Source organism: Suricata suricatta, chromosome 15 (genome assembly GCF_006229205.1).
Source record: "Suricata suricatta isolate VVHF042 chromosome 15, meerkat_22Aug2017_6uvM2_HiC, whole genome shotgun sequence".
Taxonomy (NCBI): Eukaryota; Metazoa; Chordata; class Mammalia; order Carnivora; family Herpestidae; genus Suricata; species Suricata suricatta.
In genome coordinates, this window is record NC_043714.1 from 32,629,652 (window position 1) to 32,643,375 (window position 13,724).

At 32.9% G+C, this 13,724-nt stretch overlaps 1 protein-coding gene across 5 annotated transcripts in view; it reads left to right on the forward strand.

The window, feature by feature from the left end:
• The window catches only part of LOC115279493 (cyclic nucleotide-binding domain-containing protein 1-like), a 155,241-nt gene that overhangs the window by 87,531 nt on the left and 53,986 nt on the right, over positions 1-13,724 (forward strand). The window contains exons 5-6 of one of the 5 annotated variants that reach the window (XM_029924034.1): positions 1,777-1,837; positions 2,472-2,523. The exons of 3 other annotated variants lie outside the window; for them this stretch is intronic. In XM_029924034.1, the coding sequence (XP_029779894.1) occupies positions 1,777-1,837; positions 2,472-2,489 (79 nt within the window). In that variant the 3' untranslated portion in view covers positions 2,490-2,523. Of the gene's footprint in view, positions 1-1,776; positions 1,838-2,471; positions 2,524-13,724 lie in introns of those variants that run through there. One more of the 5 variants, XM_029924036.1, reaches the window with a different exon arrangement.

A 13,724-nucleotide genomic window follows, 5' to 3' on the forward strand; every position in this document is an offset into this window, starting at 1 on the left:
AAAAAAAATAAAGAAAATGAAAGACAACATAAAAAAATCTCATTACTTAATATTATCTTGTGGAGAAATAAAAGGATATGTTGAAAAGCATTTATTGATTGTTACATGCTCTGTGGTTCTTGGTATTTTAAAATATTTGCCTCACAACTTTTAAAAATAACTAATTAATTGATTAAAAAGTAAGGAATGTAGGGTGTCTGGCTGGCTCAGTTAGTAGAACATGTGACTCTGATCTCAGGGTCATAAGTTCAAGTTTCATGTTGGACATACAGTTTACTTAAAAAGCAAGAAGAGAGTGATTACATATTTTTCAGTGTCTTAAAATACATGGATTATCAGAATATGAGATTACCTATTATTGTATCATGGTAATGATAAAAAACAGGCAATAGAGTGTAGAAGGAACAGTTTAGTGGTTGGGTAGATTCTAGTAGAAATTGTCCTTCTGCTACCACTTAATTACTATGTGTGACCTTTGGTAAATTACTTAAACATTGAATTTTTGTGGCCTTTATTTGCCAAGTAGGAGATTTAAAAAAAGCCCTACCAGTTAAAAGAAAAACAGAAATAATTTTATCTGGAAAAGAGAAATTACCGTATAAAAGAAAAATCGAAGGAGTTTAATGTAGGGAACTGATAACTCCCATCTTCACTGCAGTATTATTCACAGTAGTCAAGATACAGGAACAATCAACATGTCCATCAATAGATGAATGAATAAAGAAAATGTATATTTATACAATTGAATATTATTTAGCCTTAAAAAGGAAAGAAATCCTGCATTTACTGCAACATGGATGAGCTTGGAAGACATTATGATAAGTGAAATAAGCTAGACATGGAAGAACAAATGCTACATGATTTCATTTATAATAGGAATCTTAATATATAGTGCATATAGTCAACAATACTGTAGTTGTTGAAGGTAGCTCTTATGTATATGCATGACACCCTATATAATGCAATACACTGTATATGGTTGGTTTCATGGGTGTATATTTCAAACTCAAGATGTATACATTAAATATGTACAGCTTTATGTATGTTGATTATAAGCCAATAAAAATTTGTAACTCTTAAATATTAAAAAAGAAAGTCTTGGATCACCAAAGCTATACCTGGTGCTAATAAAAAGGAAGATTTGTGTTTCTAGTTAAAATATGGTAGGAACACTGGGTGATAGTATATTGATTGTCAATACTCATGTCAGACCAAAATGTTAATTTTATAATTTCTATTCACATTTTTGACACTTTAACATGCTTATATATTGAGGGATACATATGTATTTCTCTTATCCTCATAATTGTACCAGATATGTTAAACAGGTAAGAAAAACTTTAAGACTGTTGCAATAGGGGAGAGAGAATATAACTCAAATCTTTTGAAACAAAAGATGGGAGAGATTTTAAGTACTGAGGTAAGCTAGTGGAAAAGTAGCAGACAATTGATAGTGGAATAGATCAGTGTTATTAGGCTATCTATGTTGTGCTTATCTACATAGGCTTCTACCCTCCCACAGAGTCCAGGAGTTAGGGGTCTTATCTTTGTTTTTTGCTTTTTTAAGTTTATTTATTTTGAGAGTGAGAGAGAGAGAGAGGGAGAGGCAGAGAGAGGGAGCAAAAGAATCCCAAGCAGACTCCTTGGTCTCAGCTTGCAGAGATATCTCAGGAAGGAATCCTCAGATCATGACCCGAGCTGAGATCTGAAGCTTCAGCCACCCAGGTGCACCCCTCCCTCAGCGTCTTATCTTTTTTGATGATTATATTTCAAAAGGTTGGTTTCCATGTGCTTGAGAAGGACCTTCCTGGGTTGTAGAAGATCTACATCTCAAAAGGTCAGAGAAAGAATTTATAACTACAAGTATTCTAAAGTAAATATTCTTAAGAACTGGGAGATCAGAGGCCTGTATTCAGCAAAAATCCCATCTAAAGTTTATCAAGCTGAGGGTAAAGGTAAGGCTGCCTTGGTCAAGAGATCCTACAGGCACCCTTTGGAGTTGAGATCTTAGTTACAGGTGAGACTGAACAACCATCTCTAGGCAACTCTGTTCCCTTGATCCCATCTGGATTCTGATGGACTATATTCTCTCCATCACTCTGAATCTGGGAAAAGAGTGTCCTCTTCTCTGTCTCCTGTTCTCCATTTCCTCAGCCCTTACATTAGTTCTGAGTGACCTTTCTGGAGGAAATAGTATTTCCCAAACAGGAGGTACCACTAGTCCCATTTTCTATAATTACAGCAAATATGAAGTGAATGATCTAAGCAAAAGACAACTTTAACATCCTTCTCTTCTTGCCTTAAATGTTTTATTCCCTAATATATGCTAATATTTAGCTAAGGAAAGCTAAAATGCATAACCATTATGATTTTTCTTAGTACCTAAGAAAACATTGTATAATAAAAAGTCATATTATTACTGACTTCCCTAAATGTATTCTATCATTTACTTCCACCTCTTTATATTATAGAGAATGAAGAAATATTAACCACATTGAAGTCTCGATTCTCAGCAAACTGGAAAATATTTACCTAAAAAGTTAATAAACTCTTATTTTTATATTTTCAGCTTTTCTCAGTTTCACATAATGCTTTTGTATTTTTCTTAATCTTTTTTCTTTATGCGATGATATTTATATAATCATTAAATGACGCTAAAAACAGAATTTATACATGAATACTCTTAAATGATATCTGAGGTGAGAGATATACTGAAATAACTAATACTAATAAATTAACATTTGGTCTACATATTTATGTTGTTTATTTTCATATAAAATTAAAAATAATCTGAGTTTGACATGTTACATTAAGGTTTCGGAATTTTTCTTCACAGACTATTTCTATGAGATGGAGAAACTTCTCATATCTCCTCCTAGTTTGAAACGCACATCATTAATTTCTTTGTTTTTTTTTTTTTAATGTTAATTCAGGGCTAATATTGGGCTGGTACTGGTATAAAGTCCTATATGAGGTTTCAGATTGTCCCAGGTATGCGTTTGTTTGTTTTAAATGTCATCTTTATTTGAATCTGTTTTCATGTGTTTCTAAGCATATTGGTTGATATTCTCTTAGTTTTATGTTTTTTTTATTACATGTTTGATTTGTTTTAGAAACTGAATATGGAAATGTGGAGGTGAATGTGTACTTGTGCTTCTTAGATGCTTTATGTAGTAATTTCTTTCCTTAACTATAACCTTGTATTTTTTTTTTAGTTTTAGAAGAGCTTCCTGCAGAATTTATTCAGTAAGTTAGTTTTTAGATATGCTTGAGTTTATTTTTAATGTACATCTGAATGCTTTGTGTTGACAAGTCAAATGTATCCCTGCATCTAAGTCCCTGCTGAGTGAAATATTTTGTCACAGCTAAAAGTCTGAGAGAAAAGCAAAAATCATCAGGGAGTTAGCTTGATGTGTGAAAGACCCACAGGAAACAAAATTGAATTGATGTGGGCCAATAGTAGCAATTAAGAAAGAATGGACTTGTGCCAAAATGTTCCTGTAAGCTTATTTGGGGAACCTGTATTTCTTTGCTTTACCAAACAACTTTTGTTCCCCTTTTTATAAATAAAATGTCCCATTCACATTGCAAAAATGTTTTCTTTCAATGCAAAATTTTGTTTTCATGTTTTTAGTAAATTTATACAGATATTTTCTTACTCAGCTTGATAATTTTTATCTTAATTATGACATCTATTCTGTTTATCAGTATGTTTTGATTGAAATTGTCATGACTCTCAGTTTTCTATTTTTTCTATTTTTTTCTGTTTTTAGTGTTGTTTTTCCTCTTTCATGCTTTCCTTCCTGTGTATTATCTGGTCAACCATGTATTCTTTCATTTACTTCCTTAGTCATTACTACATATGTCTTTAAATTACAGGAATTTATGATAAATTAGTGTTTTTCCACTTTGGGAAAATTGAAATGATCTTAAAACAATTTAACACTATTTAACTGCTACTTGTTCTTTTTCTGTCACTTACTTTAATTCTACATTTACTTTCCCACATATCAGACATTATTGCCATTATTTTATATAGTCAATATTCATTTCAGTTTCACCTGTATATTTTTTATCTCTTTTCTGTACTCTTTATTTCTTCCTCATTTCCATACCTTTATCTGAGATCACTTTTCTTCCTCAGGAGGAATTCCTTCCAGTATTTCTTTCTAGCTCAGGTCTGCTGGTGTTAAATTCCGTTGACTTTTGTTTATTTGAAATATCTGTATTTTACCTTCATTTTTACAGGATATTTTTACTATCCTGTAGTAAATTAAGTTGCAATTATTTTTTTTAAATACATTAAGGATGCCACTCTACTGTTTTCAGCCATTACTGCTGATTCTTTGTTCCCTGTTCTTCGTCTACTGTCCTCTCCCTCCTGTCTCCTTCTTATCCCCATTCCTTGTTTTTCTTCTCTTCTTTTTTTTAGAAATCAAGTTAGTTGACTGATGGTTTTATTTCCTTTTTGAAGGGATTATCCTCTCATCACTTGGGACTACTTTTTAAATTTTCTTCTTTATCTTTGATTTTTTTTCCTTTTTTTTTTTTTTTAACTGTGCCTAATATGTTGTTCCTTGGTACAGATTTGGGGTTAATAAAATGCAATGAATCTGTGGCTTGTTGTTTTTCGTTTATTTTGAAAAAGTTGTATAATACTCCCCTTAAATATTGCCCCTCTCCTTTTCTCTTTTTTTCTTCTTGTCAGTCCCTGGATTCCATTATTTAATCTCCCCAACATAATGAGACTGCAGAAATCTTTACTTAGTTTTTATCCTGTTAAATTTTCTATTCTGTTTGGCTTCTTGACCTCTTGCTTATGCAGCATATGGATCATTGAATGCCTTAGGAGAAAAAAGGCAAAAACTATTGGGCTCCCCTCTATGAGTTTCCTTTCTCTGTGGCATTTTGACTCCTTGTCTACTTTGGTTTTCTTTGATAACATTCAAAATTCTGTTTTTATTTGTTTTCTTTTGTCAAATTTACTCAACATTTAAGATTCTTCCTCCTCTTCCTCTCCCTTCTCCTCCTCCTCCTCCCTTCTCCTCCTCCTCCTCTTCTTCTTCTTCTTCTTCTTTCTTCTTCTTCTTTTTCGGAGGTAGTTATCTGAGAAGAGGTACTTCACTATAGCCAGAGCAGATGTACTTGTTTAAATATTAATCTAACATCTTCCAGGTTAAAAAAGAAATTCATTAAATGAGTTACATCTTCATTTTGACATATGAATAATAACTAAGTAAGCATTTGACTTAAGAAAAACATTTGGTGAAAGGATATGTTTTCTTATTTTCTGTGTTTAGACTTATCATACTAGATATTGCCAGTTTGTTCTAGGACAGTAATTTAAAGAATAAACATGAGGCTCATACTGTTCTCTCAGAAGACTAATAGGAACTCTGGAGAAGATAAACAATATTAGAAGAATGTCTCAGGTAATTAATGCCAAAAATAATTGTATAGGGAATAATTTGTGCTTGAAGGAAGAGAACAATTAATTAGAGTATAAAAAAAAAAGCTAAAGAACATCTGGGAACTTTATTTTTGTGCTTTTTTTCCCTATGAAGTAAAGGAAATTCTATTATAAATAAAACCATGTATATGAAATTCTATAGAGGACATCTAGATCTGTTGTAGGACAAGTTCATCATGGTTTGAAATTACAAGCTAAAAATGGGTTAGAATGTTACAAAGTTAGACTGAAAAATGCCATCTTTAAAAGCAGAAGGATTAGTAAGAAATTTGTTGTCCAACTTTACAGCAGAGTTCATTGGTTGCAGAAATGTTGATTTTGTTGGTCATTCTTGTCGAGTCTTGTGAGCCATGTTGTGCACAATATGTATAGCTTGTCAGACATCTTATTTTTTCAAAGTACTTTTATAAATGTTAGTTTGATAAGTTCTACAGTCTGGAAATGTTTTTGTAGTAAGTATACTATTATACCTATTACATATCACCATATTAATCATATTATATAGACACAAATAGTGTTTATGGATAATTAAATGTCATTTGGTAGCTATATTTCTTACATGTTTAAGCTACTTTGAATGACAGACATTCTAGGTTTTAGCATCTGATGGCTACCTATTCTTATCAAAGGTTGCAGCTTAGTTTTGTTTGTTTGTTTGTTTTCTAAAGTTGCAACTTAGATTAACTTATTTAAACCAGTGGTCTCGCCAAACGTGGGTGGCTAATCGGTTAAGTGTCATGATCAGCTCAGGTTATGATCTCAACAGTTTGTGGGTTCCAGGCCCGTATTGGGTTCTGTGCTGACAGTTCAGAGCCTGGAGCCTCTTTCAGATTCTGTCTCCATCTCCCTGCCCCTCCCCTGCTCATGCACTGTCTCTCTCTTTCTCAAAAATACATAAACATTAAAAAAAAAAGTAACATACAACAAAGCATAATCTGGCACAAATGTCAGTAGCTTCTTGTTTGACAAACTCTGATATAAAGATGGGAATAATAAAATATAATTTTAGAGAAAATGTACATAATTGAATTGTTATTCAAATCAATAAGGGTGTCTAATATTAGATATGTACTTTTAAAGGTGATTAGATATGGATTCTATGTGACAGAAAATTATACACCAATATACATTTTAATAAATTAGTACTTTTTCATGAGAAATGATCTGTTTATATTAGAAATGACAAAAAGATAATAGCAAGAATATGTGCATGTCAAAGCATGCCTATATTTTAACTTAACAGATTGATGATAAAATGCATCTTATGACATATTCAGCAATAAAATTATTGTATCAGTAATATAAATTATTGTAGAGGGTAATGAAATGGGAAAATCATCATCTTAGTGAAAAGAGAAATAAGGAAACACATCAAATAAGGCCCAATGAAGAAAATTCAATGAAAAATATGTTTATCTCAGATGATTCCAAATGTGGTAGCTTACCATAATGGAAGCAAAAAGCACTAGAACTTTGAGTTTTAAAGTTTGTGCATGAAGTGTCAAATGACTTTGGTTATACTTTGTTTACTATGGTCTTTGAATTTATGAAATCTACAAATTTCCATTCACGTGTACATTGATATGCCTTTTGTAACTGCTATTACTGATATAATAGTTATGGAATAATCTGGACTGCTTTTATTCTGTGAATAGTTAAATCTACTTCCCAACCTCCAAAAAAGTGAGTATGATGATAAGTTGCTTCTTAGTCAATATCAACTGATAATAATTGCTGGAGACATTTTAATACTTTGTTAGATGAAGACAATTTGAAATTTAGACAATGTGAATTTGCTTGGTTGAAGCCACAAAATTTGGATTACAAATTTGAAAAAAGGAGGAAAGAAATAAGGCAGTTTTTAAAAGAGAATAATTCTGTGAACTCAGGCATCTTTAAATGTTATAATATTTACAGTCATCCTTCTAAGTGGATATTATCACATTACATCAAAGGAAACTGAAATCGGTGTGGGTAGTGTCACTTAGCTCCCAGTTAGAGAGATGAAACTTGAATTCAGATCTTTTGAAGCAAAGGTTAGTGGTTGTTATGGATTCAATGTTTGTGTCCCACCCCGCAAAATTCATATATTGAAGCTTAATGACCATAGTGGTATTATTTGGAGGTAGTGCCTTTGGGAGATGATTAGGTGTGAGGGTGGAGCCCTCATGAATGAGATTCGTGTTCTTATAGAAGAGACCCTAGAGAGCGCCCGCACCCTTTCTGTTATGTGTGGACACGGTAAGACAGCTGCCTGTCAACCAGAAAGCAGGCTGTTACCAGACAAAGAGCCTATGAGAAATAAATTTCTGTTGTTTATAGGTCACCTAGTTTGGGGTATTTTGTTAGCAACCTGAGATAACTGGGACCGTGGTCTTTCTTCAAATCATGCTTCCTCTATTTGACAGAATATTGTACTTATATTCTTGACTTATTTGAGTCTATTTTGTATGAGTGATTTTGCTAAAAATAACACAAAACTACACAAAGTGAAAATATCCAAAAGCTCACAATTCTGGGAGGACCAAATCCTCTCTTTATAATAATGACTTCTGTGCAATTAATAGAGTTGGAGTAGCCATGACTGCAGAGAGTTTTTTCTTTCTTTCCCTTTTTTTCTTTTCTTTTCCCTTCCTCTTCTTCCCTCCCTGCCTTCTTCCTCCCTCCCTCCCTCCCTTCCTTCCTTCCTTCCTCTCCTCTCCTCTTTCTTTTCTTTTCTTTTCTTTTCTTTTTTTCTCCTCTTTTCTTTCAAGAAAGAGTATGGAGTACCTCTACTTGTTAAATAATTTGAGGGGAAGTATGATATTTGTAATCTTTAAACATGTATGTACTTTAAAATATCTATTATAAAATCTGCCCACTCTTCAGATTGTGAATCTATACTTTAAAAGGAAATTTGGAATCTATGAGACTATCTTATAATTTGAGAGGTTTTTTTTTTGGGCCAAAAGTCGCTCTTGACTTAGAAACAAAATCAGGAAGCAGAGGCGTAATTGTACAATATTGTAAGTCTCATCTTAATGAGACTTACGTATGACTGAGATCACACTATGACAAAGAATTCTTTTGTAATATATATTTATTTAAATCTAAAACATAGAATAATTGGTTTTAAATAGAAGTTATTTGTGGAGGAAAAAAGCATTTGTTCTAAAAAATTTTTTCTTGATTCTTATCTCTACTTCCCAATCCCCTTTTATTCCCTTCATTTTGAAACCTGAGTATGTTTTAATTATTTTTTTCAAATTTATTTATATAAAGAGCCAAAAATAGTGCAGTATTATGCAGGAGAAGCCAAACATATAGACAAACAGATAAGCAATAAAGGGATCATACTCATGGTGTTCTTCAAAGGCATATTAAAACTAAATATGAGTCAACAAAAATTAATACAAATTTTATATAGGTATATTAGTCTATAGGAAAGTAGGGAAAGTAAAGAGGTTTAAGTAAAGAAGATAACAAATCCTAATGTACCCTATTATAGGAAGGCAACAAATAAAATATAAAATTAATGAACAAAAAGATAATGCAATACGAATGTTACATAGAAATCTGGTGATGTGTCATTAAAAAATAACAAAAAACCCCCAAGTATTGTAGTCAAAGTGGTTGCCTGTGTGAGACAGATCAGGGGAATAGTGAGAGAGGTTGTCACAGTGTTTTGGTTAGAAGTCATGGGACACCTGGGTGGCTCAATCAGTTGAGCATCTGACTTCAGTTCAGGTCATGATCTCCTTGTTCAGGAGTTTGAGCCCCTTGTCAGGCTCTGTGCTGACAGCTTGAAGCCTGGAGCCTGCTTCAGGGTTTATGTCTCCCCCTCTCTGTCTCCCTCCCCTGCTCATGCTCTGTTTCTCTCTCTCCCTCAAAAAATAAACATTAAAAAAAATATTTTTAAGTCTTTTAGTACTATTTTCAAAAAAAAGTAGCATTTAGAAAAAGATCTAGAGAAAATAACTTGTATACCAGTATTTTATGTTTTTATTTGTTAGTTTATTAGTATGATTATTGTATTTAAACTGTAAGGTTATGAGGTTTTATTGTTGAGATGTGTTTTCATTTTGAGGGATTAATTTCCTGAAATACAAAGTATGTATCTATTTAAGGTATAAAATAATGAAAAGTTACCATAAAAGGAAAGACCTTGACTAATTCATGTTGACTTAATTTTTAATATACTCTGACATGCACATATATGTGTGTTCAGCATTCTATATAGAAACTGGAGACACAAATATAATCAATGGGGAATCAAAGTAAAATAAATTTAGATATGCTTTTTCTTAGTGAATACTGTACATTGTTCATTGAATTTAACACATCTGCTGAGTTTTCAGCATTATTATCATCATAAAACAGAGATGATTAGTTGTCAAGATAAACATTTCTAAAAAATTTTTTGAAAATGCTTGATGGCACTAATTTTTTAAGCAGCTTGCTAAATGTTTTATGGCTGCTGGAGTTAATAGAAGTAACCATGGAAACTGTCTCACAATGCTTTGTGGTTGAATGGATTTAAAATATCCATTTTAAAACATAAACACTTTGACAGCTGTAAGAATATTTACATTTCCTCAAATTTTAATTTGATAGCACTGCTTGGAAAATGGGAGGCATCAGCACTAAAACAGAAGCAGCTTTAGATATTATTGGAATTCTCATGAAATTCTCCAGCATTTGGTTTATCTTTAGAGATAGGCCTACTTTTTAGAAGATAGTGAAGGACTAGGAAAATTATGAAATTCCATACATCATGTGCAGGCACATGCAAATCATCTGTTCCTTTTTGTTCTCTTATCTCTACATATCCCATTTCTTTTGCTCATTCTTCCCTTTTTCTTTCTTCCTAATCTACCTGACTATAAATACATTAAAATTTTTAAATGTTTATTTATTTTTGAGAGAGAGAGAGAAAAAGAGAGAGAGTGAAAGAGGAAGAGAGAGAAGGGGAGATACAGAATCTGAAGCAGGCTTCAGGCTCTGAGGTGTCATCACAGAGCCCAACCCAGAGATCATGACCTGAGCTGAAGCTGGATGCTTAACGGACTGAGCCATGCAAGGACCCCTCTGACTAAATACATTTTAAATATTTAAATATTTTTGAAGTAAAATTTCTATTGTACTTTGATTCTCCAGAATTTCTTCCGAGCATCAAAGCATCAGTGTGTCATTTGTCTTCTTAGTAAAAATGCACATGGTTTGCCATGTTATCTGAAGCCGGATGTGTGGTAATTTGTCTAGAACTCAGGATATGATGAAGGGAAACACAGCTCCAGCCATGACATCTGTGTTCGAGACAAGAAGGGGAAGGGATAGTTATGGCCATTTCTTGCCCTTTTTATCTAATATAATAATAATGGAAAACATCAAATACAAATGTAATTAAAAAATCTGGGGAAGAAACATGAATTGTGAGGAGAGGAAGGGAGACATGAGATTTGAAGTATGTAAAAGATCTCCATCCTACATTTCCATAATAAGTCAATAGAGAATGTCTAGAATTGCAGAATCAAGAAATAAAAATGGTCCAGTGACCGTCCCTTGTCCAAATCCCACCCTCCCTTCTCTATAGCAGTACAAGGCTGTAGTTTCTTTCTCAGACAACATTTTGTTTTTCCTGGACATGATAAAGCCTTTGATTTTTTATTCACTCATTTCTTTATAGCCTTTCTATAATTATATAAATAATATAGAATATTATTTCTGAATATTTGTGAGATCTTCCATTTTTCTGGGTCAAGTTTATCGGAGATTTATCTAGTTTATTGTCCTTTTCAAAGAAACTATTCTTGGTTTTATTTCTCACTTTTATTGTTTATTTTTAAAAATATTCATAAATACATTAACATTGTTTTTTGTCTTTATTTTTAATATGTAATATTATTACTTCTGTTTCTTAGCTTTTGACCTAAGCTGCAGTAGATTCTTTTACTGAAAAGGAAAAGTTTTGGGAAGAACAGAGTTTTGAGGGAGTGATGAATCAAAGGATTAGTTTCTAGTATGTTAATTTTAGTATGTCCACTAAATATCAGTAAAGCTCTACTGGAGCTCAGGTGAGAGCCTGAGGCAAGAAATAAAAGTGAATTGTTAGTTCATATATAATAAATAAAACCATGGACCTGAATAGAGTCACCTGGAGTGTTTCTATAAGGGTGTATATGTAGAGAAAAGAGCTCAGTAATAAACTGTATCAAGTGATACTGTGAGTGTGAATGGATCAAAGTCTGGGGATTGATCATTGTATTTGGGAATATAAGATAGTTTGTGATTTCCACAAAGGTTAAATAAATGATAGAGATGAAATCTTAATTGGAGTGGACTACAGAGAGATTATGAGGAGCCAGTAAGACTCCTTTCGGGAAATTTTATATGAAATAATGATCATAACTTTCTATGTTCAACACAGAGAGTTGTTTTAACGTGTTTTCAGAGAAAACTTGGAAATGAATGTGTAAGTAGATGTATAATAACCACCCACATTTGTTTTAAAGAATAACAATTACACAAATATTATGTAAATTTAAAAATATATACAATTATATACTATACAAAAAATAATAGAAGAGACTTATAAAGTTGTTATAGTACTATATCTCCATAATCTTAGAAATTACATATGTATATGCGTGTGTTATACATATATAAATACATACACATGCATAATATGAGATTCACTAAAACTTTTCATAATAATTTTGGTTTTATCAATTTCTCCTTAAATTTTTTTAATTTATAGAATTCTTGATTCAAGATATTTTCCCTATAAACTTTATAAATGTTATCCTATTGTTTTCTGATTTTTGACATTTTAGTATTGATTTCTAAGGTCAGTCTCACTCCTTGTACACAGTGCCCTTTTGGCCCTGATGCTATGTTAGGTCCCAGTTTGATCCTCTGGAACTCTGAGTCCTTTTCTTTCTCAGCAGGGGGGGAAAGAACCTCAGGATCACATGTTCATCACATATGGGCTATAGCTAACCAGAGATACTGCCTCAGAAAACTCAACCAACACCCTGTGCAAGGCTTCTGGCGTCACCTAGATATCCTATGGACTGGTTGCCTCCCCTCCTTCCCTCCTGACTGGGAAGTGCACCACTATCCCTAAGGTTCTCAGACTCTCTCATATCTTTTGTGATGTTTCTAAATACTCCTTCTCCCTTCTTGGCTTAACTGTGAGAAACTTGGTATTTGACCTTAGTATTTGACTGATATGCCACCTGTCATCCTCTGAGAGAAAGAAGTTGGTTTCAGGCCTTTCCCTTACTGTTGGACAGCAAACTCATTGTTTTGATTTCTCTGTAGAAAAAGCCACAGTGTGGAAGATCTCATCCTTCTTGTTCTTTATATGCAAGGTAAATGATTTTAGAAAGGATGTTAGTGTTATTTTCAAGAATGTTTTCTTTGAAATTTTATTTTGGTTGTCTATGGAAGTGTATATGACTTGAAGCTCATGAAAATTGAGTTTCAGGATCACGCACCTGAGTGGTCTTTCCAAGTCCTGGGGTAAGCCCCAGCAATGTGTTCCCATAATTATGTATTCGTAATTTTGCAAAGTACATTATTTTTGTATTATTTTTGTCAAAGAGGGACCCAATATTGCATGTTTTTGGCTTCATAAAATCTGGATAAGTCCTTGGATATTTTAAATCAGGGATTTTTTTTTCTTCTTTCCCTCCATTTCTCCCTCTTTTTCCTTCTCTCCTTTTCTCTTTTCCTCATTGCTTTGTTTCTTCTTTTTTTGTCCTCCTCTTAAATTCCTATGACAACAATTCTAAATGTCCCTGAGAAAAATGGAAAACTCTAGGGAAATAAAACAATTATAACAATGAGAACCACTATAGCTAAAACTCACTAAGCATTTGCTAAGAGCCAGGAACTGTTAGTTTACACAAATTAATCTATGTAGTGAGTGCTATTATTTTACCCTCTTTACAGATAATGAAATCTAGGCACAGAGAGGTTAAACAATTTGCCTACTATTTCATAGAATAGACAGAGATAACAGAAGAGACTACACTGAGCCCTTAGGCCGTTTATAAAAAAAAGTGCCTCAACTTTTAAGTGAAGAGATTACAAAATACCTCTGTGGGTATATGGGACACTTTATTTTAAGAGACACATCTTTCCATAGTCATACACTTCTCTATAGGCATGCTGTTAGGCCAGTGGGGCAGAAATGGGTATCAGGCTCCTCCTACCTTTTTGCTCTGGCTCCTCCCGGCAGTACAGAAGCTGCACAACCATGTACATTGGC